We start from the raw sequence: 27,807 nt of genomic DNA, 5'->3' as shown, positions 1-27,807 counted from the left end.
ACAAGATCTTCAGAGGCTCCCTGTAACACAACTGCCCTTCCACCTCTCGCCTCTGAGCTGATGGCAGTTCCCTGACAAAATGGGAGGAGGGGAAAGAGCAATTGGAACTGGCAAGACCATGAGAACCGTGGTGGTTTACCCAACCACGTGCCCTGCAGGATGGGTCTAGTGGGAAAAGTGTAATGAATCGTGAAATAGAGAGCAGGGACTGAGCCTAGGGGTGTCAGCGAGGGAAGTCCAGCTTTCTGTGAGAGCAGCACGAATGAGGCTGAGAGGTCCAATGTGGCTGTGTTTCTCTTTTTGAAAATGAAGTATTTTATACAGTTCATTTTTCTACATCGGAAGTAAGTGATATGAAAGCTGTTTGGGTTAGGGCAATATACAGTGGTACCTCGGTTTATGAACTTAATCCGTTCCTGAAGTCCTTTCCTAAACCAAATCCGTTCTTAAACTGAGACGCACTTTCCCTAAAGAGGCCTTCCGCCGCCGTTTCCCTTCTACTGTTCAGCTTCCGTTCGTAGACCGAGGTTAAGTTCGCAAACCGAGGCACTACTTCTGGTTTAGCGGAGTTCGTAAACCGAATGGTTCGTAAACAGGACTGTTCGTAAACCGAGGTACCACTGTATTGCACTCCATAGCCATCTGCTTTGCCACTGTGAGAACAGAGTATTGCTGGATTTGAAAAGCCTTTGGTATGAACGAGATGGGCAGGTCCTGCTTTCTATTTAAGGGTGAAGTCTAAAGCCCAGAAATCATTGGAAAGCCCTGACTAAGTTTGGGGAAGCAAAAACTGGTTTCTGTCTACAAATTCCAAAGTGTGTGTTGTGCCGGGAAGTGGGACTATCTCGGTGTTGTACTGCAGCGCATTAGTGTGCAAATCCAGGAACAACAACACCAGCCCCATGACTGAGCCTGAGTGAGCTTGCAGAAGACTGTGTACGGGGTCTGCTCGTCTCTGTGAAATCAAATACCGCTGCTTAAAAGTTTGCTGCAACAATGTGGAAACAGTCAAGCGCGATGAATGCCGTGTCAAAACAGAACTCCCTCAAATAGCAAGGCTTTGTGAGAGATCAAATACAGTATAGTGAGAAATAATAATAAAGCAAGTTTTCAGATTGCTCGCTGCAATAGTCATGCTTATACGCACAAGGAGTAGTCTGTCGTTGGCGAAGGCTGTAATCCAAGATAGAAACATTGGCCCCACTAGTTGAGTGGAGCGGATAATCTTCTGCTATGATGCGATGCTGAAGGAATAATGAATGGCTTTCCCCCATCTGTATGAACACTGTAATAAAAAAGCAGATACTCTAGTGCTTTATTAATACACATCACTAAAGGAGCTGGAAACCAGGAATAGCAGTGCCTTGCATGTTTCCATATGTCCAATGCAGACATAGAATCATAGAATTGTAGAGTTGGAAGCGATCCTGAGGAGCATCTAGTTCAAACCCCTGCAATGCAGGAATATGCAGCTGTCCCATCAGGGGATCAAACTGGCAAGCTTGGCATCATCAGCACCATGATCTAACCAACTGAGCTATCCTGAAGGGCAATGCACCTAGATCACTTTTATGATGGTTTGGACACACACCCCTGCCTGAACGCACCCTTTAATGGCGCCTAGTTATCGCAAACAGTAGATTAGGCGGTGAAGGTCCTGTGTGAGTGTCTGGAGGCGGTTGGAGGATGGATGGTGGCTAACAGATTGAGGTTGAATCCTGACAAGACAGAAGTACTGTTTTTGGGGGACAGGAGGCAGGCAGGTGTGGAGGACTCCCTGGTCCTGAATGGGGTAACTGTGCCCCTGAAGGACCAGGTGCGCAGCCTGGGAGTCATTCTGGACTCACAGCTGTCCATGGAGGCGCAGGTCTATTCTGTGTCCAGGGCAGCTGTTTATCAGCTCCATCTGGTACACAGGCTGAGACCCTACCTGCCCGCAGACTGTCTCGCTAGAGTGGTGCATGCCCTACCTATCTCTTGCTTGGACTACTGCAATGCGCTCTATGTGGGGCTACCTTTGAAGGTGACTCAGAAACTACAACTAATCCAGAATGTGGCAGCTAGATTGGTGACTGGGAGCGGCCGCCGAGACCATATAACACCAGCGAGACCATATAACTCCCAGTACGTTTCCGAGCACAATTCAAAGTGTTGATGCTGACCTTTAAAGCCCTAAACGGCCTTGGTCCAATATACCTGAAGGAGCGTCCCCACCTCCATCGTTCTGCCCGGACACTGAGGTCCAGTGCCGAGGGCCTTCTGGCGGTTCCCTCGCTGCGAGAAGCCAAGTTACAGGGAACCAGGCAGAGGGCCTTCTCGGTAGTGGCACCCGCCCTGTGGAACACCCTTCCACCAGATGTCAAAGAGAAAAATAACTACCAAACTTTTAGAAGACATCTGAAGGCAGCCCTGTTTAGGGAAGCTTTTAATGTTTAATAGGTTATTGTATTTTAGTGTTTTGTTGGAAGCTGCCCAGAGTGGCTGGGGAAACCCAGCCAGATGGGCGGGGTATAAATAATAAATTATTATAATATTATTATTAGGTGACAAATCTGTTTTAAGGTTATAGTGCTCAGACTCCAGATAGGGACTTTACATGATTTCCATTCCATCCAGGAAAATCCAGACCAGGCTTCCTCAACCTCGGCCCTCCAGAAGTTTTGAGACTACAGTTCCCATCATCCTTGACCACTGGTCCTGCTAGCTAGGTATCATGGGAGTTGTAGGCCAAAAACATCTGGAGGGCGGAGGCTGAAGAAGCCTGATCCAGACCCTTAGCACAGAACAGTAGATATTCTTCCATGTATAGGAAATCGGAAGAACAGAGGAGCAATGCGTTCTGAGCTTTAGCCATGAGCAGTATAATCCAAGGACAGGTGAGCCAATTCAGCTGTCAGTGAGATTAAGTCCTAAGCATTTACAAGCAATTGAAACTGGGTTCAGTGGCTATCCAGTGACACAAGATGAGGCTATCCAGTAGATGTTTTCTTGTGATTGTAGCTTGAAGCAATTTTCACACCTCCAACCTTCAAACTGCTTATTAGACTCTGCAGAGGATTCTTTTAGGTGTGTGAATAATCATATTTTTTATTAGAAATGGTTTTGCAAACAATAAAACAACTAGCAAATATTGAATATGTTCTCACTCCTGCCAACCTAGCAGTTCAAAAGCACGCCAAAAAGTGCAAGTAGATAAATAGGTACCACTCCGTGCGCTGCTCTCATTCGCCAGAAGCGGCTTAGTCATGCTGGCCACATGACCTGGAAGCTGTACGCTGGCTCCCTCGGCCAATAAAGCGAGATGAGCGCCGCAACCCCAGAGTCGTCCGCGACTGGACCTAATGGTCAGGGGTCCCTTTATCTTTACAATCAATTACCACAAACCCTTTTCAGAATGTTTCAGAGCCAGAACCTCTGTTAATACATTGTATTATTGGATTCCGCCCCCCACCCCAATGTATGCTGAGAAACAGGCAAATGCACCTCTCCTTTGTGGAGGTTAACATAAGCAAAAAAAGAAAGAAAGAAAGAAAGAAAGAAAGAAAGAAAGAAAGAAAGAAAGAAAAGGGAGTGTAGCCCCACTTCCCAAAATTTACCTTGCTGATTTTTACCTGAAGCAAACCTACACTTTGGTGTTATTTCTTCAAAAGCAGTTTAGGTGGTTGTTAGGTGTTCCTCAAGGGGAAATGCCTAGGAAACCTCCGAAACATTCTTCGGCGGTAGAATAGGGCCCTGTGTTCAAATCTGGCCTCTGCTGGGAACACCTTTCTTTCAACCTTTGTCCTGAAATTGGGAATGGAACAGATTAGGAAACAATCCGAATCTGCGCAGCAGGGTTGTGTTTTCAAGGAGCGTATAAGCTTTGTGCTCCAGACCTGTTGAGAATGTGCATTGCTGTGTGGAATTGACCCAACCGTGATATCAGTGTTTGCAATATTCAAATGCACCCCCTCAGTGTTTTGGCTGCTGTGGGCTCTAGGGGTGGGGCAAGGGCAAAAGAACTAAATAGGGCATAGGAAAAAATTAGGCATGCATTTATTTGTATTGCCAAAGATGATGCTAAACAGTGCTCCATAGCCTGCTGAAGAATAATGTAAATTATCTTCCTGTGCCCTGGGAGGCTAATTAAAGAGGAGACATATAACTCTATCTTATCCTTTAGCGGAAATACTCTCAAGATTATAAAGATGCTGTGAACAGGCCTTCTGGGATGTTTTGCAACCCTATTGATTGAGTGCCTGACAGAAAATTGCACTGGGCTCTGTGAGGTTTTCTCCCAAATAAGCGTTCTTATTTTCATCTCTAGTCACTGCAGTTGGAGGCAAAAGATGAGAGGCTACATAACTGGTTCAGTTAGCCCATCTCTCCCAGTCAAGGAAATTTGTCTAAACTTTATTTGCGTTTGCTGGTCTCCTGGTAACCCATTCTTCTAGGAATGTACAATTTTGCCATAATACAAAACATAATACAGTAAAATAATAAATGTGATAAAATGCAACAATGGTATAGGGGAGAAATGCAAATATATAGAAAGGAGTATGGTGCTCTCAATGGATGAGGGAAATAATATGATCGAATGCTCTTGGGGCAGAATAATTTTTAAAATAAAATTTAATGTTAAAAGTGGTAAATGATGTTACAGTGCATGGATGAGCAAAAAAAAGTCTTCACCTGGTGCTGAAAATATGTCACTATGGGTATCAGGTGAGCATTCTGCAAAGCAGGGCAGCTACTAAAAAAGCCCTGTCTCACTCACACTCTCTGTATTTAGGGTTGCCTCTCTGTATTTAGGGTACAGAGGGCACTTTAAGAAGTGCTGAGGTTTTTCAGGGCTCTTTAAGACAGGGTTTCCCACACTTCTGAGTTCCCAAGGAGTTCCTTGACTCCTTGTCAAGCCTATAAAGCTTTCATTGACCCCAACCCCAAAGTCTTTGGAATGTAAATAAAGGCAAGTGATAACAGTGTATAATCAACTTTTACTAATCATCAGTCACCATGCCAGGGAGAGGCACTCTATACGTGCCTATACCTTTCATTTCTGTGGCTTGTACTTCCTACTTCCAGTTTCAAAATTAGTGCCCTATGCCTTGCAAAAACCCCTTTTCCACCCAGGCCCCTTTCCACCTCTAGGTCTTTATTCATCCCCTACACACAGCCCATTGACCCCAGGGGATCACTATTGACCATTTTGGGAAACCCTGCAAAGCAACAATATCTTATTAAACCTGGCTTATTTTTCTCCCAGAATTGATGTTGGTAACTCTTTAAATTTGTGCTTTTCATGCAAGCTAGATACCCGAAGAAAGGCAGAAGCAGCTAATAAACCTTCTCTTTCCCCTCCATAGCATTCCCCATCATTCAGTAGCTAGTAGGAATCCTTTGGAATTAAAAATAAAACAAAATGAGAACCAGTCTATTGCTGTATAGTGGTGTAGAGGGGAGCAGCGCAGGCAAACATAAGAGAGGCTCGATTACGAATCCCATGGAAATTACATGCAGTGTTGAATTTTAATATCCAAATTAGCTGCGGCTTTGTCGCTGGCTATGGGTTTCCATCATGCTGAATGAGTTGCCTGAATGAGGCGGTTGGAGGATGGATGGCGGCTAACAGATTGAGGTTGAATCCTGACAAGACAGAAGTACTGTTTTTGGGGGACAGGGAGCGGGTCGGTGTGGGGGATTCCCTGGTCTTGAATAGGGTAACTGTGCCCCTGAAGGACCAGATGCACAGCCTGGGAGTCATTTTGGACTCACAGCTGTCCATGGAGGCGCAGGTTAACTCTGTGTCCAGGGCAGCTGTCTACCAGCTCCACCTGGTACGCAGGCTAAGACCCTACCTGCCCGCGAACTGTCTCGCCAGAGTGGTGCATGTTCTAGTTATCTCACGCTTGGACTACTGCAACGCGCTCTACGTGGGGCTACCTTTGAAGGTGACCCGGAAACTGCAATTAATCCAGAATGCGGCAGCTAGACTGGTGACTGGGAGCGGCCGCCGGGACCACATAACACCGGTTCTGAGAGATCTGCATTGGCTCCCAGTACGTTTCCAAGCACGATTCAAAGTGTTGGTGCTGACCTTTAAAGCCCTAAACGGCCTCGGCCCAGTATACCTGAAGGAGCGTCTCCACCCCCATCGTTCAGCCCGGACACTGAGATCCAGTGCCGAGGGCCTTCTGGCGGTTCCCTCATTGCAAGAAGTGAGGCTACAGGGAACCAGACAGAGGGCCTTCTTGGTAGTGGCGCCCGCCCTGTGGAACGCCCTCCCATCAGATGTCAAAGAGATAAATAATTACCTGACATTCAGAAGACATCAGGGAAGTTTTTAATATGTAGTGCTGTACTGTTTTTAACACTGATTGGGAACCGCCCAGAGTGGCTGGGGAAACTCAGCCAGATGGGCGGGGTATAAATAATAAATTATTATTATTATTATTGCCTGATCCCTGGCTAATTTTGTGTGTGGTGGTGAGGGGGAGGGGATCCCAGTGTTGTTGACGGTTCAGTGTTGCTGACGGTAGGACTGGATTGTGGGAGCTCATTGACTTTTTCTGATTTTGTCAGATGATGAACAAGGTGTTTGGAGGCACGGTACACAAAAAAGATGTCAGAGAAGATGGAGTCTTCAGCATTACACTGGATAACACATGTTCACTGTTCAGGTATGCAGATACTGGAAGGGGAAGCTAATTTGTGGGACAGCCTTGAGGTTTATAAAGGGCAGTTTTTAATGGAAACATGTAAATTGAATTGAGCGTTTCACCAGCGGGACAAAGACTTACCCCTCCTCACCTCCTCCTCCAGCCCCCTGTGCTCCTCCCCAATTATCATACTTTTCTGTGTATAAGACTAGGTTTTTTCTTTAAAAATTATGCTAAAAAGTGGGGATCATCTTATACAGGGATAGTGCATAGGGTGGACATTTGATTGGTTGCTGCTGCAGCTGTCAGCGGCTGTTGGGCGTGTTATTGGTTGCTGCGTCAAGGGCTGGTGTTGATTGGCTGACGCTGCGGCAATTGGGCAAGCAATTGGCAGCTTCTGCCGGCGAGGGTACAGACAAGGGGTGGAATTTTTGCCGTGTGTGGGTGAGCCATCTTCCCCTGTATTATTCAATTTGAGTCCCCCAAAACAGGGGGCGTCTTATACACAGAAAAATACGGTACTCTGCTCTGAACATAATCTGTTCCTTCTGGACCATTTTGAAGAAATATGGAAAAATGTTAATTGGTGCAATAAATAAATAGAACTATTGTTTACTTAAATTTGCATTAAGGGCTTTAAATAACAACAACAACAACAACAACAACAACAACAACAACAACAACAACAACATGCATTGTTTTGGTGATTGTGTTTTTTTCCTGTTTTTACTTAGGGGACTTCAGAAGGACGAGCTTGTGCTCCTCACTCATGGAGATAGTGTAGATAAAGTAGCAGATGGATTCAAGGTTGTTGCACAGTCTGGAAATGTTATAGCAGGTTTGTATTTTCCTCACTGTTAACCATTGATTGGCTCATAAAGAACCTGTCAAGCAAAACGTGGAACAAAAAACAATGCAAAGCTAATGGGTGATATCCAACATTAGCCATACTGAGAATGAACCCATTGAAATCAACAGACTTAAGTCCATTGAGTTTAGTGAGTCTAGTGCAACTTAGGAATCTCCCATATCTGTACATTTAAATGACAAGCATTTGCATCTTGGATTCCTAACAAAAAAGTGTGGCCGTTATCTTAGTTTTCAGTGATAAATTGCAAAGAGTTACTTTTTAAAATAGTATTGTGGATCGAGGGCCCGACCCCCGCTATGTGAAATAAATACACAAGGACACGTGATATAAGGTTAATGGGCAAGGAAAGGCCACAACTTTATTGATTACAGCAGTGAAAAGGTATTGGCTTAGGCATTGGATGACTATAGGAGGTGGGTTTATTCAACAGTAGGTGGAGCCTGTTGATGCCAATCCAACTATAGGCTCACCCCTGATGTCACCGAGGGTCGTGCCATGGCCTCCCGCCAAGCAGGCATCGGACGGAATACACGACCGCCAGATTCCTTTAACGGAATAACCCACGGTAGATAGCATAGGCGATGGCCACACCTAGCCCTTGACACAGCACAACACATGAATCCAATGCCTAACCTACCCACCAATACCACAAAAGTTGTGACGATTGCTACGAGGTAGGCGAAAAAACCAAAAAGCCTAATGCCAAATGGAAAAATTCCTACCAGGCCCCCCAGACAACCGGGGCGACCAACCTAAGGTCCATAGCAAGGCCAAAAACCTAGACCCTGAGCTACATGGGAGTGGAGGGTGGGTGACTCGCTGAGGGATGACGATGAATGAGGAGGAGGCAGAGCTGGCGCCACAGCATTAAGCTGCTACACACGCCCCCCGGAGGCACCTGGTTGGCTGCCTTCAGTGGGTGTGGGCGCCAGCCAGGTAAGGAGGGGAGGGGGCTAAGGCCCCCTACCAGGGGCAGAGCTCGGTCTCCCGCCCACAACCACTCCCCTCTCTTCCAGGGAGGAGAGTCTTTTTAAATTAGAGAAGTTTGGATACTACAGTGTTGTGATCATCTTGCAAAGGAATTCATGTGGAAACAGCTTTGACCCAGATCACATCATGGGCAATCACAGTTGATGGTTTGGCACATTCAGGATAATTTGGGTGGTTCTGAGCCTGCCTGCTATCATGGAGCAAGCCACGATTCCTGGCTCAGTGTTACGTCCAGACCAGGGTTTATTTCACTTGAATTGTGATCAGTAAGCCAAGAGCAATCCTTAGTACAAAAAGAAAGTCTTATTCTGGTATTTTGTTCAGCATATACTGTTTGTTTCCTTGCCTCAGATTAACCACATTTAAGCCTCGCATAGCTGAATTCTCTATGTGTTTTAGATTTTTCTCTTGTTTTTATACTGGTTTTAATGTATGCGTTCTTTATTGTTGTAAGTTGCTTTGTGTTAACTTTGTCAAAAAAGTGACCAATAGGTTAATAATAATAATAATAATAATAATAATGTTCATCTACACACAGCGTAACAATAGTATATGCTTAGATTTCCCCAGGAAGGATGGTGGTAGATACAAAATTTAACCAATACTTTAACAAATACTTCCCTATGGTTAGTTTTATTGTTTATTTGCAATTCACCACCCAAATATAAATGGTCTCTTGTCCATATTGATGTGATTCTTAAGTGTTCTGACTTTTCTTTTCACACCCCAAGCTATAGCAAATGAATCTAAAAAACTGTACGGAGCCCAGTTCCATCCTGAAGTTAGCCTAACAGTGAACGGAAAAGCAATGCTGAAAAACTTCCTTTATGATATTGCTGGCTGCAGCGGCACCTTCACCGTTCAAAACAGAGAACTGGAGTGCATTCGAGACATAAAAGAAAAAGTAGGCTCGTCAAAAGTCCTGGTAAGATTTTGAAAGTTTGATTTCAATTCTCCTTCCTCTTCATAAGAATAGCAGTTGCTTATAATGCAACTTACGGCTTCCTGTTTACATGGTTCAGCCCAGCCTTTGCCAGCCTGGTGCCCTTTGAATGTTTTTGACTACAACTCCCATCAGCCCCCTGTGCTGGCTGGAGCTGATGGGAGTTGTAGTCAAAAATACCTGGAGGGCATCAGGTCAGCAAAGGCTGCTTTAGCCTATGTCATTTTTTACAAAAAGAGTGGGATGCTATCCTACCATGTTTGGTGTACTGTGGCTTTGATACTTCAGTAAACTATGGAAAAGTAGTAAAGCAAATGAAATTCAGTGTGTAGATGAAGGCATTTTTCTGTTTACTGAAATTCATTTTAATGATTCTCACCCTGCCTTGCAGGTTTTACTCAGTGGAGGCGTGGACTCAACAGTGTGTACAGCTTTACTGAACCGTGCTTTAAATCAAGATCAGGTGATAGCAGTGCACATAGATAATGGATTCATGCGCAAGAGGGAAAGCCAGTCTGTGGAAGAAGCACTCAAAAAGTTGGGAATTCAAGTCAAAGGTACAACAGCACTCCCTTCTTCACGAATACAAAAAAAGAAAAGAAAAAAAAAACCCGAAGTTCCGGTTTGTTTCCATAATGCTAGTTTCTGCATTTGTAAGTTAGTTAGTTTTAACATTCATTTGTTTTAGACCATTAACTGCTTTTCAGTGTCTGTAGCCCAGAAAATGCAGGTTCTTCTGCAGCTATAACTAGCCAACATGGTGCCTTCCAATGTTGTTGGATTCCATCCCATTCTGCATGGCCAATGGCCAGGAGTGATGGGACCTCTCATCCACCGACTCTGGGAGTGCACCCCAATTTAGGATTTTATTTTTCTTGGAAAACATCTGCTGGAACTTCAAACCAACAGGACAGTCTGCTGATTAGAAATAAAAGTTCTCTCGGCACGATGTTAGAAGCTACCCCTCTCCTGTTTTGAGGCTCACCCACGTTCCCTTTCTGCCCCATAAATTTCCCCCAGTATGCCTGTATGGCTCCAACTTTCCCTTACTCCCCTCCCACCCCTTTTCACAGCTGCAGAGACCATGTAACACCAGTCCTGAAAGGCCTACATTGGCCCCCAGTAAGTTTCCGAGCATAATTCAAAGTGTTGGTGCTGACCTTTAAGGCCCTAAATGGCCTCAGCCCAGGATACCTGAAGGAGAGTCTCCACCCCCATCGTTCTGCCCAGACATTGAGGTCCAGTGCTGGGGGCCTTCTGGCGGTTCCTTCACTGTGCAAAATGAGGTTGCAGGGAACCAGGCAGAGGGCCTTCTCGGCAGTGGTGCCCGCCCTGTGGAACACGCTCCCATCAGATGTCAAGGAAATAAACAACTATCTGACATTTAGAAGACATCTGAAGTTTTTAATGTTTGATGTTTTATTGTGTTTTTAATATTCTGTTGGGAGCGGCCCAGAGTGGCTGGGGAAACCCAACCAGATAGGTGGGGTATAAATTATAAATTATTATTACTATTAGCCATATTTTCCCCTGAAATGTTTGGTTTAATGCATTCTTCAGTGGGTCCGAGTTAGGATAGTCGTTTGTTCTCGGAAAATGCCTCCTCTTGGTTAATGGCCGAGTCCGGAAGCAAGAATGACACAGACTTTGTGAGGTAGTCCCTCTGCTCCCAGACCAGATGTTGTCAATACTCCTTGCCTGTAATCTCCGATCCTCCCATGTCTCCATTGTAAGGTTTGCAGAGCAGGGATCTGTTTCCTGGTTCTGTTGCTTTTTAAAGTGTCGTGTCAATAGTAGCGATAATATAACAAGCCTCCTCTTGTTGTCATCTTTTGGGATTACTTACACACTGTCATGGAAGAAAGGTTACTCTCATTTCTCTGTCTTGTGGGTAATGACTGGCTGCAGTTTACAATTTTGCCTTTTATTATGCCAATAAACAAGAGTCTGTAAAAGCCAGCGTTCAGTATGTTTTTAGATTCTACAGTTTAGTTGCCAAATTGTTTTTTTCTTTAGTACCCTGTGTTTAAACTGGTCTGTCCCCCCCCCCCCCCATTGATAAAGCTATAGTACAGGTATAGGCAAACTCAGCCCTCCAGATGTTTTGGGACTACAACTCCCATCATCCTTATCTAACAGGACCAGTGGCCAGGGATGATGGGAATTGTAGTCTCAAAACATCTGGAGGGCCGAGTTTGCCTAGGCCTGTTATAGTATAACTTGGCGGGGGGGGGGGAGGAGGAAGCAAAGGAAATGTTTTGTTAGGGGGGAAAAGATGTTTTAGTTGGACATGGGTAAGGGAATATCTGAGCATGTGAGTTCTCATATCATTTCAGTGTTTTTCTTAACAGCAAACCTTGTCTGTTTCTTCAGTGGTAAATGCAGCTCATTCGTTCTACAATGGCACAACAACTCTGCCCATCTCTGAGGAAGACAGAACTCCACGAAAAAGGATTAGCAAAACACTGAATATGACAACAAGTCCCGAGGAAAAACGCAAAATTATTGGTGACACCTTTGTGAAGGTATCTGTTCTAGAATTTAGGGAGAAACTTCAAATGTACCCTTTCCCCCTGCCCTAGTTTTCAAGAGGAGGATGTTGAATTTCCACAGTTTTAAAGTTTTACATTTTGCTAGCTCTGTGTGTGTGTGCGCGCGTGCACCCATTAGCTGATTTGGGCATTTTGCTTCCAAATTACAATCTCTAGACATGGAGCTGAAAAAGCCTATTTTCTGTTAATTCAGCAGTTCCCAACATTTTTGGAATGCATTCTTGCTCAGAGATGTGCTAGTAGCATGACCGAGGTATCGTCACAGTGATATTACACCCCAAAGGGTCAACCTCCATCTCATTATGAAGACCTTAGGTTACCTCCTTTAGGATGTATTTCAAGTGTAATGGCTAGTTAGAATATACTGTTCTTATTTTAATACGTCCTTATTTCACCTTTTCCTTGGACTAGAGGCCTCTGGTTAAATGAATTGGTGGTAGCTCCAGATGTTTCACCCAGATGTTTCTAGTCAGTTTGGGTCTGCGGTATAGATTTGTAAGGAGATCTGAATAGGAATAACAAGATCGAGCCATACTGGCTTGAGAAGTGTTGTTTTCCTTTTTTTCAAGGAAAGTTCCACAGCTCTGGAATAGCCAGGAAGATCACTGAAATGGTGGAAGTAGTTGAATATTCGAGGGCTGCAGCTCCCTCCTCAACAGAGTACCTATAACTGGAGTCCAGCTTTTAATATAGATGAAATGTAATAGGTTTTAAAGTAGAGCCCACCCTTTTGTCCAGTAGAGGTTACCCACTGTCCTTTGCATTTTGTGTATGCTCAGAATGCCCATGTTGTAATTCTGCACTGACAGAGCCGGCCCTTTAAGCACTTGTTCTCTACCCCTGACACTTAATTCACAAATAGCTATAAAGGAAATGCTTGCATCATTAGAAAGAGGTTGCTGCAGCAGCTGGAACAGACTCTTAAGAGTTTATTTATTGCTAGCTTGGCTAAAAAATAACGAATGCGTTTTTGCTAATAGCTTGCATGGTAAAAAAAAAAAAAACCTGTGGTAGAAACACAGTGTGTAAAATGCCAAACATTAATCTCATACACACACACACACGCTTATTGTTGTGCCAACAGAAACAATACATTTAGTACGTTGTAATAGTGCAGTATCTACAGTTGCAAAAATGTGAAGAAGGCTACATTGTCGTACTGTTCATTGTTTCTTCCCAGTGTTACAGAGTTCATAGCTTTGGTAAAAATCAGTTGTTACATTAACAATAAAAGGGGATGGATAAACGTTGGTAAATTAAATTTATGCTTCTTACTAAGTGGAAGGCACGGAGCATGAATATCTCCTTATCACGCAGAGAGGGCTGCAGTTCTCGAGGAAAAATGAAGCTTACAGTTTGTAATAAAATTTGAGGACTTGATTACAGGGAAGCATCTTCTCCTCTTCTCCCACCCCCAAACCCCGTAGATTGCTAATGAAGTTATTGGAGAAATGAACCTGAAACCGGAAGAAGTCTTCCTCGCTCAGGGAACGCTGAGGCCCGACCTCATTGAAAGTGCTTCTGTGGTTGCCAGTGGCAAGGCAGAAGTCATCAAGACTCATCACAACGACACAGAGCTCATCAGAAAGCTGAGGGAAGAGGTAAATAGAAAGTTACGCCTAATTGTTCAGATGGGCCGGTTGACTGTGGTAAGAAACACAAGACTCGTTGCATTTCCTTCATGGCTTTGTATGTAGCGTTGAGGATTTTAGGCAGTATTTTCAAGTAACGCTTTTAGAAATTGGTGGTGGTCCTATCATGTATAAAGGCCTTCTCCCACCCCCAGTACTAACCCAACATCTCATGGGTATTTGTATACAGGACAACTTACAAAGAGATTTTTATACTGGATAAACAGAACCATTTCAGATCCAGTCTATGATATAAATCAGAATTTGTTCTGGTTTAGTCACCAGGAGACCAAAAACAGCTAGACTGCATTAATTTTACGGAACACGTTTATGCCTTATTGCAGCAGTTTCTAAGACCTCCCTACGAAGTGCTTTGAATCACTTCCCTGTTGCCTTGGCTCCTGCGACGTTTTCATTGGGGTGGGAGAGGCGAGGTTTAAATTACAGTCCCAGTTGTATAGCGGCATCGTTGGATTAGATTTGTTTTCTCATTAGTTCTGTATTACTGCAAAGAGAGGGCCCGAATGCGAAATGTGCTGTTTTCCATTGCAGGGGAAGGTAATAGAACCACTGAAAGATTTCCATAAGGACGAAGTGAGAGTGCTTGGGAGAGAACTGGGGCTGCCGGAAGAACTGGTCTCAAGACACCCATTCCCAGGTAAAGTCATACCTCTTGTTATGTTCGTTTCAGGTTGCATCCCGCAGCGACCCAGAAGTACCGGAAAGGGTTACTTCTGGGTTTCGCCGCATGCACAGATGCACAAAATGACGTCATGCGCAGAAGCGGTGAATTGCAACCCACGCGTGCGCAGATGCGGGTTGCATTCCTTTCAGGTTGCAACCAGAGGTACCACTGTATAGGTGGTTTCTGTTCCAGGTTTTGAGGGAACTTTGAGCAACACATCCTTCACAGGGGCCTCCTCTCTCAGTGAGTCTATCTCCCAGGGGGCTCTTAATGGTGGACCCCCTTCTCAACCATAGTGATCCTTGATGCTGCCCAGGGCATCATCGCATTAGCACAATTCACCAAGAAGCAGTGGCGTAGCGTGGGGGGTGCAGGGGGGGCTGGCCGCACCGGGCGCAACATCTGGGGTTAGGGCAAATCCATGGGTTAGGGGGCGCAAATCCACAGGTTAGGGGGCGCAAATCCACGGGTTAGGGGGCACAAATTACTTGCCTTGCCCCGGGTGCTGACAACCCACGCTACGCCACTGCCAAGAAGTGGATCCACCGCTGCCCTTCTGCAAAAGGAAAGATTTTCTGTTTGTGGAAGTGTGTATACAGATGACTGTGGTTGGAGCCTAACTGACAGACTATAGATAGTGTCAAAACTTTGCAATAGAACCTCTATTGTAGTCAAAAACCTGCACAGTTTTAAGTGGAATCTTTTAAAAAACTATAACTTTTACTGAATTTGTATTCAATTCCAACATAGCGTATTTGTATGCTGCCTTTCCATAATTTAACAGTGTTCAATGGGTCTCACAACATCAAAACGTTAACCCGGCTCACTAACAGTTGCAAGGCAGCACAAAGTTTAAATGGTCATGAGCAATAAGCTTATGGAAACGCCTCCTCTTTTTAATTGAGCAATGAAATTTAACAAGTCACTGATAGTTTATAATTAAACCATAAAAAGAAAACCTAGTTAACAGCAAAAATAATACACCTCCAAAGCTAAATCTTGACCCTTAGACCAGGCATAGGCAAACTCTGCCCTCCAGATGTTTTGGGACTACAACTCCCATCATCCGTAGCTAACAGGACCAGTGGTCAGGGAAGATGGGAGTTGTAGTCCCGAAACATCTGGAGGGCCAAGTTTGCCTATGCCTGCCTTAGACAATGCCCTCCCCCCACAATCTGTAGCCATCCTGAACTGCAGAAACAGTCAAGGCCCTGGCCTCCTAAGCCAGGTGAAAATAAGCCAGGCAAGCAGGGAGCAGGTCTTGCAGGATTCACTGTATGATCGTCTTTCCAAACAATGCAGAGTAAACTATTCCAAGCTTGCCTTGCAGCTGAAGAATGAGAAGGGGTTTGGGCTATTTGGTGGGCAGGAGAAACGGAAACCAAATATAGGGCAAGGGAGATCAAGGAAGTAGCACATAGAGCTGGGAGCAGGAGTGAGCATACAGCCCTTTTCTTTTTCTCAAGTGAAGCCTCACAATAAGAGTAAATAGTGCTTCAGACCTCACTGCTGCTTTTGCATATGCAAACCAAGCGTGTTGCAGATAAATGGCAGCATGGCCTAAACACTCATGAGTGCAGTCATGTATGTAGCATTGCTGAAATACAACTTGACGCCACTTATATGTTGGTAACCGATTCCACGGTGCTGTTCCAATACTGTTTTTTTTCCAGGTCCTGGCCTTGCAATTAGGGTAATATGTGCCGAAGAACCGTATGTTTGCAAAGACTTCCCCGAAACGAACAACATTTTGAAAATCATAGCAGACTTTTCTGCGAGTGTTAAAAAGGTAATTATTGTGACTAGAATTGAAGGGTGTATATTTCTATGTGGATTATGATAAGCCGCTGCGATAGATAAGCTTGGCTTAATTGTCCCTTTATTTCAATTTCTTTAAGCCAGTGGCTGAAGAACCCTCAAGACATTATTCTTTCTAGTGCACTTACTTCCTATCCTTCCTGCTCCATATCCTCACCTTCCCTTCCTGTGTTTCCCAACAGATTATGCTGGCTTTCCCTGTCAGTTCTACTTAAGCCATTGTTTGCAGAGTAGGCCCTGCAGTGTCTTTTCTTCCTTCAATAAAGTTCTCAAGATGAATCCCCTGCCCATTTTATGTGTTCTGTCTTGGTTTCTACCCTTATGGTGCCCTCCCAGTGTTGCTGGGACTACAACTCCCAGCATTCCTTGCCATTGGCTATGCTGGCTGGATTGGTTGGAGTCGAATCCAACAGCATTTGAAGAGCACCATGTTATCTTGCATTTAGCACAGGAGTAGCCAAGTGCTTTCAACTGGGAATGCCTCTGATTCAGTGGTCAGCAAACTTTTTAAGCAGGGGGCCGGTCCACTGTCCCTCAGAACTTGTGGGGGGCCGGAATATATTTTGAAAATAAAAATAAAAATGAACGAATTCCTATGCCCCACAAGTAACCCAAAATTGCATTTCAAATAAAAGCATTCTACTCATGTAAAAACACCAGGCAGGCCCCACAAATAACCCAGAAATGTATTTTAAGTAAAAGGACACATTTTACTCATGTAAAAAGATGCTGATTCCAGGACCATCCGCGGGCCGGATTTAGAAGGCGATTGGGCCGGATCCGGCCCCCGGGCCTTAGTCTGCCAACCCATGGATTATATATTTGTACCGTGTGTAGTAGATGATGGGTGGTTTAGAAATAACAAATTGGACCTTAAACTAACATGATATGGCAGCACTGGTCTAGCCACACACCTGGCCTCTTTGTTGAAGAACCCCTTATTTTCCAACCTCTGCCTCTATGCAAAACACTAGCTTCCAGTAAGACGTAGCCGAGTAATAATCTCAGATGTTTTGATTGGACTTTTTCCCTTTGCTGTCCAGCCTCACACTCTGTTGCAGAGGGTCAAAGCATGTACAACTGAGGAAGACCAGGAGAAACTGATGCAAATCACAAGTCTACATTCGTTGAATGCCTTTCTGCTGCCAATCAAAACTGTAGGAGTACAGGTGAGTGTGTTGACGCTGTGGTAATCATACGTAAAACTTGCATGGCTAGATTGCAGGTAACAAATTTAGCGTTTTTGGAGCCAAAATAGAGTACGTCCAAAATGGATTGGGATTAAGCAATGGAAGAGCTATTTTTTAAAATATATGTGACAGCCTCTAAATGTCTGAATGGTCACTTTGGTTAGGCTTGGAAATACTGAAGCATTCTTAAGATTAAATAGCATCACTCACACTGTATTCCATCAGGTTCAGGCTTCCATTGGAGAAGCAGCAGCTGGAGGCTCATACGTATATTCCTACCAATTTGCTCACTGCAGACAAAATTCTGCTTTTACCTGTTCTGCTTTTATAAGACTCGTTTTACTGTCCTCCTTATACTGTCCTATTATTATTATTATTGTGCTGTTTTTCTATGCCACTTAGAGGTACTTGAAATATGTTGGGGTTGAGAAATGCTTTTCAATAAATAAATAAGTAAACAAACAAACAAACAAACAAACAAACAAACAAACCAGTTCTGCTTTCCTAGTGCAGTTCAGGCACCTGTCAGACACAAAGCCAATTAAAGGCTCAGAACTGCATGCGTTGTAGCTTAATTGGCTCTGGGAGATAGGCCAGTTGTCTGTTCTGGACAGAGTCACAATCCCTCTGAAAGAAGGGGCTCGCAGTTCGGGGCTGCACTTGGATTTATCTTAGTTCCTTAGAGGCTCAGGTGGCTAGGAGTGCCTTTCGCCAGCTACATCCTTGAAACGGTCTTGCCTCACCCTGGTGATTCCTAGATTGGCAATTTGATCATTGCAATGCACCATGTGTGGAACACTTGGGCTTGGGCTGGATGCTCTGGCTGATTTAAGATGCCGCAAGCTAGAGTTGATGAGGATGGGCTTTCACAAGCCCATAACTCTGGTGCTTAAAAGCTTGTACAGTCGTACCTCGGAAGTCGAATGCCTTGTGAGTGTTCCGGTTTGCGAGCGTTCTTTGGAACCTGAACGTCCATCGGGTTCCTGCAGCCAGTTGCAAGCCGTGCCTTGGTTCCCAATTGTTTTGGAAGTTGAACAGACGTCTGGAATGGATTCCGTTCGATTTCTGAGGTACGACTGTACTGGCTACCCATATGCTACCAGTAGGCAGGGTAATATATCAATACATTGTCCAAAATTGGTTTGAAGTCCGTATCATGATAACAGTTTCATAATGTATGACTTGGCAATTTATCGAGAATCACAGTGTATGTGTGTGCGCACACTGTGTAAAAAATTCCAATATGGGGGAAACTGCGAAGCTGGCCATCACTTCTCTCGTGGCTCCTGCTTCCTGTTGCTTATTACTATAAAATAACAGCTGTTAAAGGTAAGTAAAAATGCATCAGTTTTAGACCCCTAAGTAGTAGCAGCTGCCAGTACTCCGTTTGCCTCTACATAGTTGCATCCTTCTTTCAGACATCGTGATACAGGGGTACCTCGGTTTACGAACTTAATCCATTTTGGAAGTCCGTTCTTAAACCAAAACCATTCTTAAACCGAGGCGCACTTTCCCTAATGAGGCCCCACGCCGCCAGTGCCCTTCCACCGTTCGGATTCCGTTCTTAGACCGAGGTAAATTTTGCAAACCAGGACACTACTTCCGGTTTTGCGGAGTTCATAAACAGGACTGTTCTTAAACCGAGGTACCACTGTATAGGTATATCACGATGTTTAAAACGGGATATCGCTCAGCCCTACCTTACCAGTCCTTGTTGCAAGGCCCTTAATTTGGGTCCAGGGTACAGACCACTTGATATTGCTGCCTGATCCCGGAAGTATTCAGGGGAGTCCTGTCTAGTGGTCCCCCATGACCGAGATGCAAGGCTCATATCTGCCAGAATCTGTGCATATTCAGCATTCTGTGCCTGGTTCTGTGAAGCTGCCTCTTGGCTGACATCAGGTAGGACCCCCCCCCAATTGAATTTAAGGCATTTTGGGAAGGCATAATTTCAGCAGGCATTTCAAGTAAGCTTTTTTCTGGTTTAATTTTTGCTAATTTATTCCTTTGTACCTCTCTTCCAACATCACCATATACGGCAGTGTGCAAACTGGAGTGTCAAACGGTATATAACTTGTTGCAAGGAAAGAACTAGATGAGGTTTCAGCTAATGTTTCAGCTGTCGATTTTGTTTTGCTGCTTTGCAGGGTGATTGCCGCTCCTACAGCTATGTATGTGGAATCTCCAGCAAAGATGCGCCACACTGGGAGTCCCTTATGTTCCTATCCAGACTCATCCCCCGCATGTGTCACAACATAAACCGGTATATATCTGCAGTATTTTAAAAAATACAGCTGCTGCTGATTTTGTTGTTTGCTTACATTATTGCTTTGATAATTTTTTAACTTACACACAAGAAGTAAAAACAAAACTACCGTATAGAAGAATATGCTACTGCCTTTCTTGAGTGCTTATTATAAATTGGAGATGTAAAACTTTTGGAAATTTTGAAGCCAGCGGGGCAGGGATCTTGTTTTAGGGTTGCTGGGAATCGAAGTACATATGCAGTACCTTCTTATCAAACCTAAACTTATTTTATCGCTTTAACCACATTAAATGCACCAGTTGCAACACATTTATCAAATAAAATTGTACTTTGGCATAGTCATAACATTTATGACAGAATTGCCTTGACTCAGAAGTAAGCCCCACTCTGTTTAGCGGCGCTTACTTCTGTGTAAGCACACGTAGGCTTGCATGAATGTCGTCAGCTGCTACCCTGAGTGTGTCCCTTTGAATACATGCGTAGGATTGCACTGTTAGTGTCACAGTGAATTGATGGGAGAGATGAAAAGGTTGACCTTAAGAGAGAGAAGCCACGTCAATTGGTATCGTGAAACTTGTAGGCCAGAGACCATCAAAGGGAGGCCAGCAGCAATTCACAAGCAATAAAGGCTGTGTAAGCTTATCTCACGAAGATGGCAGGCACCCTTCTAGGTGGATCTGAGTATTGTATGTGTCAGTTACAGGGCACAGGAGCTAAAATGCTCTTCATACTACAAACTCAAAGCCTTGTTTTTTAAAGAAGCATTCCACTCCATTCAAAAAGAGAAAATAATTCGTTCAAAAACCACGGTACCACTGTATACTGGAAAGTTAAGTGTCAGGTGCTGCAGGAATGAGTGCTCTTAACAGTGGGGGCTTTTAAAGCAAGGGAAGGAAGGAAACTTTTGCTTTCGTATTGGAATAAAAAGACTGCACATATTCTGAATGTTAACGTTTTCCAAACAGGATACCTGGCTTTTTAAATAAATGATTCAACGACCGCCTGTGGGAATTAAAGGCACTGTGCACCAAAGTTTTACATGGTTGGACAAAGCCAGAATTTATAATACTGTCTGCTATTCTGGTAGTTTATAGATGTATTGCTTATCTTTCCCTAACCTGGCACAAGAAGTTGGGGACTGAAACTCCTTTTAGCCCTAGCCAGCAAAGTGCTTGCATTCTTCAGTTTGCAATATACCACACACTCCAACGCTTCATTTTCTTCCCTCCGTAGAGTGGTCTATGTGTTTGGCCCACCTGTCAAGGAACCTCCCACAGACGTTACTCCCACTTTCCTGACAACAGGAGTCCTCAGCACGTTGCGGCAAGCTGATTTTGAGGCTCATAATATTCTCAGGGAGTCTGGTTAGTATGTGCCTTTGTTCAGTGGAAGGTCATTGCTTAGTTAATTGCTAAGAGGTCTGCTGCCCTTGAGTCGCCATTGGCAAAGACCACTTAACAGCAGTTCAGAATTCATCAAGCAACCCAGATTTTGGTACAGGACAAGAAAGTAAAAGTTTGCATAACAGATGTTTATTTTGTAGAACCCAGGCTTCAGAAAGTTGAATTTTCTTCTGGGACACTGCAATTTCTTGATTTTGTAGCAGAAAAACTACATCAAAAGTGAATCACATGAAAGTTTTAAAAGAAACTAATTCGATGCATTCAGCTCTTAACCAACAGCAGTTTCTGAATTGTACCATAGAGTACAGTCTGTCTTTATGCTGCTCTTTGTTTTCGTTTGTATCCTGCCCTTCCTTAGAGGAGCTCAGGATGACAAAATGAGCTCCCTCTCCCTAGTTTATCCTGAGAACAACCATGTGACATAGATTAGGCCAAGATAGTGATTGGCCCAAGACCAGCCGTGAGCTTCACGACTGAATCAGGAGTAGGAATTCTGGTCTCCCAAGTCCTAGTCCAGCACTATAATTGAGGGATGGGGGACCGGCCAACCTCTGGGTGTTGTTCCACCACAACTTCCATCATTCCTGACGATCTGCTCTAATCATTAATCTACACCGGCTCTCTCTGTCAATATAACAGTTTGTTAATTGCAATATTCTTGTTTTCTTATGCCAAGGTTATGCCGGAAAAATCAGCCAGATGCCAGTCATCTTGACACCGTTGCATTTTGACCGAGATCCCCTTCAGAAGCAGCCTTCCTGTCAAAGATCTGTGGTCATTCGGACCTTCATCACTAGTGATTTCATGACGGGTATTGCAGCGACTCCCGGCAATGAGATACCAGAAGAGGTAAAACTTTCAGAATAATCATTCGGAACGGCCTTTTCTTTCTTTGCTAATATGGAAACTGTGTTTGTTCCCTTTTTCAAAATAGTTTCAAAGTTTGTTTTTGTAGCACAGAAATAAATGTGTGCTCTGGCTCTCAATCCGCTTCTGGGCGATGTATCAGTACATCGCCCAGGCCTACACTGTACAGTCGTACCTTGGAACCCGAATGCCTTGCAAGTCTAATGTTTTGGCTCCCACGTACCGCAAACCCGGAAGTGAGTGTTCCGGTTTGCAAACGTTCTTTGGAACCCAAACGTCCGACAGGGCTTCCATGGCTTCCGATTGGCTGCAGAAGCTTTCTGCAACCAACCAGAAGCCGCGCTTTGGTTTCCGAACATTTTGGAAGTCGAACGGGCTTCCGGAACGGATTCCGTTCTACTTCCAAGGTACGACTGTAGTAAGTGTATGAGCTTCCTCTCCAAAATGTTTGCCTGGTTTTCTGTTTTTGTTTTTTTGCAAACAAAATAATACCAGGCTATATTCTAAAACTTTGATGCATCATTCCTACTCCTTTCTAGACAGTTGGGTAGAGTAGTCTAATGAATACCCTGTGCCTTACATAACATCCCCGATTTAGCCCTCATTCAGACCAGGGAGCCTGTCACTTAACTGCTCTTCTCACTTTGTTTCGTTCCTAAATAAACGCAGGTTGTGTTGAAGATGGTGGCAGAGATTAAGAAGATTCCTGGCATCTCCCGGGTGATGTATGACTTGACTTCAAAACCACCAGGAACAACTGAGTGGGAATAATTATTCCCTCCCCCTCCTTGTATGAAAGTACTGTATGCAGTTTTAAATTATATCAGAAACCATTCCCAGTGTTGACATGCAGTACTGTGAAACAGAGTCGCTGGAGCTGCTGCTACATCATATGTGATTCTCTCCCCCCCCCCCCTTTCCTGGAGCATAATCTGCAAATTAAGAATGATGTTGGGGGCGGGGGGGGGGGCGGGGAGCAAGGTAAGTGGGCTGAGGATACGTACGGGTAAATAATTAGGGCAGTGTTGCCTACGTGCAGATAGATTCATATTGCTTTGCCTTTTTTTGGGTCTTATTGACTGTTTCTACTGTTACGTCATTTCAATGTCTCTTTTTATTTTTTTATTTTCATTTTCTTTTGTATACTGTGTAAAAAGAGACCGTTTATTTACATTTACCAAAACCAATGTCGGAGCCTATTAAAATAATGGGTTTGGGGGCGGGGTGGGGCGGGAAAGCGACCAACAACTGCTTTTGAAACAGATTTATTATAAATAAATATTTTGCCAAATGGAGTAGTAGGTATTGTTGAGTTGTGGAATCAATGTATAATTTGTTTTGCTGCGTACTGTATGAATTCCTGTTCCATATCGTTTGGAGTATTAAGCCCATGGCAATAAGTGTTGACTTTTAAGACAACAATAACACCTGGCACTCAAATAATGACTGTGTGTCCCCCCCCCCCTTGCTCTCCTGTCCCTCCTCCATAATGCTTTTTAAAGCAAGTTTTGTTTAAAAATGTAAAAGCATACATTTCCCCCACCGTGCAGTGATATCTATATTTAATGTACATTAAATCAGTTACAAGGGAGCCAAACATGAATTATGTATACAGTTGGAAATGCATCTTGCGGTTCAGGCAAAATCAAAGGGAGGAACAATCCACCTTGCAGCCATCAAAATCTTATCTGCCCTTTCTCAGTTTTTGTCTTTGTCTTTATGCTGAACTATCATTCATACCGTTGGGCTTATATTTTATATGAGGCTGCTTTGGAAAAGCAAGGGGGAATAATTGCTCTCTGTGTACTCCTTTCCAAGCCAGTGTGGTGTAGTGGTTAAGAGCGGTAGACTCCTAATCTGGTGAGCCAGGTTCGCTCCTCCACTCCTCCACATGCAGCTGCTGGGTGACCTTGGGCTAGTCGCCCTTCTCTGAAGTCTCTCAGCCCCACTCACCTCACAGAGTGTTTGTTGTGGTGGAGGAAGGGAAAGGAGAATGTGAGCTGCTTTGAGATTCCTTTGGGTAGTGATAAAGCGGGATATCAAATCCAAACTCCTCCTCTTCTTCTTCTAAAATGTGCTGATTAGTATGTGATTGGGTTTTGGAGGCAGCCGGGCCAATCTAGATACAAATTAGTTCGTGCATTTCTTGAAAAATAAACCGCCAATAAGTCAGAAGGGTTACCGTATTTTTCGCTCTATAAGACACACTTTTTCCCTCCTAAAAAGTAAGGGGAAATGTGTGTGCGTCTTACTGAGCGAATGCAGGCTGCGCAGCTATCCCAGAAGCCAGAACAGCAAGAGGGATCGCTGCGCAGTGATCCCTCTTGCTGTTCTGACTTCGCTTCGCTGGAGAGGCGCTGCGCAGAGAGGGAAAGCTATGCAGTGCCCCTTCAGCGAAGCAGCAGGAGAAACTGAGCCCCTTCCGCTTCTCCTCCCGCTTTGCTGGAGAGGTGCTGCACAGAGAGGAGAGAATATTTTTTTCTTGTTCTCCTCCTCTGAAACTAGGTGCGTCTTATGGTCGGGTGCGTCTTATAGAGCAAAAAATACGGTAAATAGAGTTAACCTCTCGGCTCTGGTTTGGGTAAGGATCAGAAGCTGGGTGGTTTTCAATATGTGTGGGTATTGAGCCACATAGCTTCGTCTGACATGGAGCTGCTTCTACAGCATCTTGTCAGGGTAGATGGACAGGAGAACAGCCTTAAGGTCACACTCACACCCTATATTTAAAGCACTCTTTAATCCACTGTCAATCATGGCTTCCCCCAAAGAATCCCGAAAACTCTACTTTGTTTAGGGTGCTGGGAATTGTTGTTCAACGCCTCACAGAGCTACAATTCCCAACAAACTATAGTTCCTGGGTTCCTTAGGGGGAGGCCATAGCTGTTAAGATGGTAGAAGAGGGATTAAAATGCTAGAATACAGTGGGACCTCAGGTTAAGTACTTAATTCGTTCCGGAGGTCCGTACTTAACCTGAAACTGTTCTTAACCTGAAGCACCACTTTAGCTAATGGGGCCTCCTGCTGCTGCTGCGCTGCCAGAGCACGATTTCTGTTCTCATCCTGAAGCAAAGTTCTTAACCTGAAGCACTATTTCTGGGTTTGTGGTGTCTGTTATCTGAAGCGTATGTAACCTGAGGTACCACTGTAAAGAGAATAGGGCTGCAACAACTTCACTCACCCGTTCTGAATACGGCCTTAGCGCACCACAAATCACTGTAACCCTGCACAAACTTTTATTTGTACCCGATAGTTCTCAAGTGCCCAAGTATTACTGCGTTGATTAGCAGGATACAGACGACCATTCCGCCATGCATTGATTGATTGGAAGGTCACAGCAGGACAAGTAAAAACTTGTGGAGGGGCAGCGAACTAGTCGCTTCTGTTGACAAAAAAAGGGTCCTTCTGCTCAATATGATTTTCGTTGACCCTTATGTGAATTAACCAAGACATGGCTAGTTAAGATGCAGAGGTCAGGGCTCACTGGATGGTCTTGCCGGATGTTTGGTAGAGCATCAGGCTGGAATAAAGCAGAGAATAAAGGGGAAATAAGGGCAAAAGGTACTCACTATAAAACCATTATTATGATGGGGCAGGTGTACCTGGTGTTTGGAGAGCTGGGATGAGCTGGTGGTTCTCTTGCTACGCTAACTTGCCTCACCATGCCACACTCCTGAAGACCTTTCCTGTGGAGGTCTTGGAACATGTACGTGAGCGAGTAAACTGGGTGGCATGGTCCAGTGTCTAGGAATGCAGTAGGCGAATCATTGAATTGTACAGTTGGAAGGGACCCTGAGGGCCATCCAGTCTGACCCCTTGCAATGCAGGAATCTCAACTGTGAAGCATCCATGGCAGATGATTTGCAAATCTGTTTGCCCTGTGTCATCCAAACCCAGGGTGTGCAACAGAAGTGCTTTCCTGTATAGTCCGTGTTTGGGAATGGGTGTGGTCAAGTGAGCAGAAGAGCAATCCAGACCCAAGTGTTTTCTTAGCAAACTCTACTAGGAAGTCCTTTTTTATGCCTGCTGGTGAGATTATGGCACCTGAGAGTATAATGTAATGATCACTTGCAAGCTCTTGCGTGGTGGGAACTCTTATTCAGATGCCTCCTAGACAGTCAGGTTCATAGCAGGGGGATGTTCCTTGAGCTATTGCTGTGCTTTGACATTGTTTACTTGGCCATTTTAAATGTCCTTTTTTTTTTTAAAGCTGATGTTCAACATATAATATGTAACCCTATTATAGTTATGGTCCAAGCTAGAGAAATGAGGTATATATAATGCATGGTTCCATTCATAAGAGCCGGAGCGTTTAACTGAGTGGTGTGTCTACTGACGGTAACCTTTGCAGCTGGAGCTAAGAGTATTTTGTGTCCATGTTCACTATGTTAAATGCACAGATAGTCAAATTATAGGATTTCCATCTTAACAAATGCATACGTTTAAGTCAGCTCTGGGCTATAACTTTATAAGCTTGTTTTGTTTTTTTAAAAAAGGATTTGTGAAGAAAATGGGAGTTTGGCAAACTTTATTAAGAAGATTAACATTGCAGCCAGAAGCAAACACATGTGTAAGAGGCATTGCATCACGAGTGATTTGTTAAATCTGAATCCAGATTCCAGTATTGTATGGAGCAGGGTATTTCTTATTTTTATTTTTTATTTTAAAAAACCACACAGTTAGTTTGTGAGGGAAGTGGAATGTAGCTTCATTGCCATCCTTCCAGTCCTTGAATGTATTTCATCGTGTTCATTCATGTAATCTCAGCCGGATGGAGAAACACAGATTATCGTCTTCTTGTGGTCCAGAAGGGAATGTAGCTTATGAATGCGGTTGCTCTTGTTCAGTTTGTTTACCCCTCTCTAGTCCTTCAGTGAGACATGTCAACGTATTCAAAGGAATTTGTATAGGGAAATAATTCCTAGCATTCTCGTTTTTTTAAAGAAAGAAAACATTTTCTGCTTGTAAATGATAAGTACTGTGAGCCTTAATTTTTATCCACAAATAAAAGTTACCCATTTGGATACTTGTGTGATTATTATTATTATTATTATTATTATTTTAAAGACACTCCTTCCAATCCTTAACTCCCCACTTTGGAATTTGTTCCCTAAATGATTAAGGCCTGCTGTGGACAACGGTTGGCTCTTCTGGGTGAGCAGAGGAATACCACGGAAACAAACTATGACAGGACAAGCAGTGGAGAGAAGCCATCTGGTGTCTGGAGCTTCAAAATGTGACCTGAGTATTTTGCGGCCTAGTCCAGAATCCCAGGCTCAAGCACCCTTCCTATGAGACATATCACTTAATACAGACTGGTCTGCTGGCAAGGTCAGACTGGAAATGCAAGGGCGAATAGATTTTTTTAAAAAAATGTTTTAGAGCAAGAGTTTCCCAAACTTGGGTCTCCAGCTATTTTCAGACTACATTTCCCATCATCCCTGAACACTGGTCTTGCTAGGGATGATGGGAGTTGTAGTCTACTTCTGTGTTAATTCTGTGCATCCTGGAATGGATTTAAATACCCTTTTTCATATGAATGATGTAAGCATAACCTTGTTTGCCACCCATCCAAAACCCATATTTTAGATGCGTCTTTTGCTGTGCAGGAGCTGATGTTCACTTAACTGTATGGTTAACTATACAGATCAATGGTATGCATGTCTACTTCAACAGCAGGTTTGTTGTTAATGAGGCTTACTCCCAGGTAAGTTGGTAATGATGGCAACCTAGGCCTTGCCATTGGGGAAAAATGGGGTTCTTGGGCCTTTTTATCTCCACAAGCAGAACCAGCAGGACATAGCTGACTCCCCATGGTAAATAGGAGGCCTAGGGAATGGGAAGGGGAAGCAACAATGTGCACATTCTTTCTAATGTTGTGTTACACCTCACAAAATGGCAGCCATTTTGTGACTGGTGACCTCAGCACTCTAGCAAAATTCAAAATGTTCCCATT

At 44.1% G+C, this 27,807-nt stretch overlaps 1 protein-coding gene across 1 annotated transcript in view; it reads left to right on the top strand.

Moving 5' to 3' along the window:
* GMPS (guanine monophosphate synthase) overlaps positions 1-26,875 on the top strand; it is a 45,186-nt gene extending 18,311 nt beyond the window's left edge. The window contains exons 4-16 of the mRNA XM_028731358.2: positions 6,562-6,659; positions 7,373-7,476; positions 9,231-9,424; positions 9,834-9,999; positions 11,816-11,967; positions 13,422-13,595; positions 14,178-14,283; positions 15,984-16,099; positions 17,172-17,297; positions 19,466-19,581; positions 20,818-20,948; positions 21,664-21,836; positions 22,524-26,875. Coding sequence (XP_028587191.2) covers positions 6,562-6,659; positions 7,373-7,476; positions 9,231-9,424; positions 9,834-9,999; positions 11,816-11,967; positions 13,422-13,595; positions 14,178-14,283; positions 15,984-16,099; positions 17,172-17,297; positions 19,466-19,581; positions 20,818-20,948; positions 21,664-21,836; positions 22,524-22,625 — 1,758 coding nt within the window. The 3' untranslated portion in view covers positions 22,626-26,875. The remainder of the gene's footprint in view (positions 1-6,561; positions 6,660-7,372; positions 7,477-9,230; positions 9,425-9,833; positions 10,000-11,815; positions 11,968-13,421; positions 13,596-14,177; positions 14,284-15,983; positions 16,100-17,171; positions 17,298-19,465; positions 19,582-20,817; positions 20,949-21,663; positions 21,837-22,523) is intronic.
* Positions 26,876-27,807: the final 932 nt, after the last annotated feature.

The sequence above is a fragment of the Podarcis muralis genome, chromosome 6 (genome assembly GCF_964188315.1).
Source record: "Podarcis muralis chromosome 6, rPodMur119.hap1.1, whole genome shotgun sequence".
NCBI classification, from domain to species: Eukaryota; Metazoa; Chordata; class Lepidosauria; order Squamata; family Lacertidae; genus Podarcis; species Podarcis muralis.
This window is presented reverse-complemented; position numbering and strand designations above follow the sequence as displayed.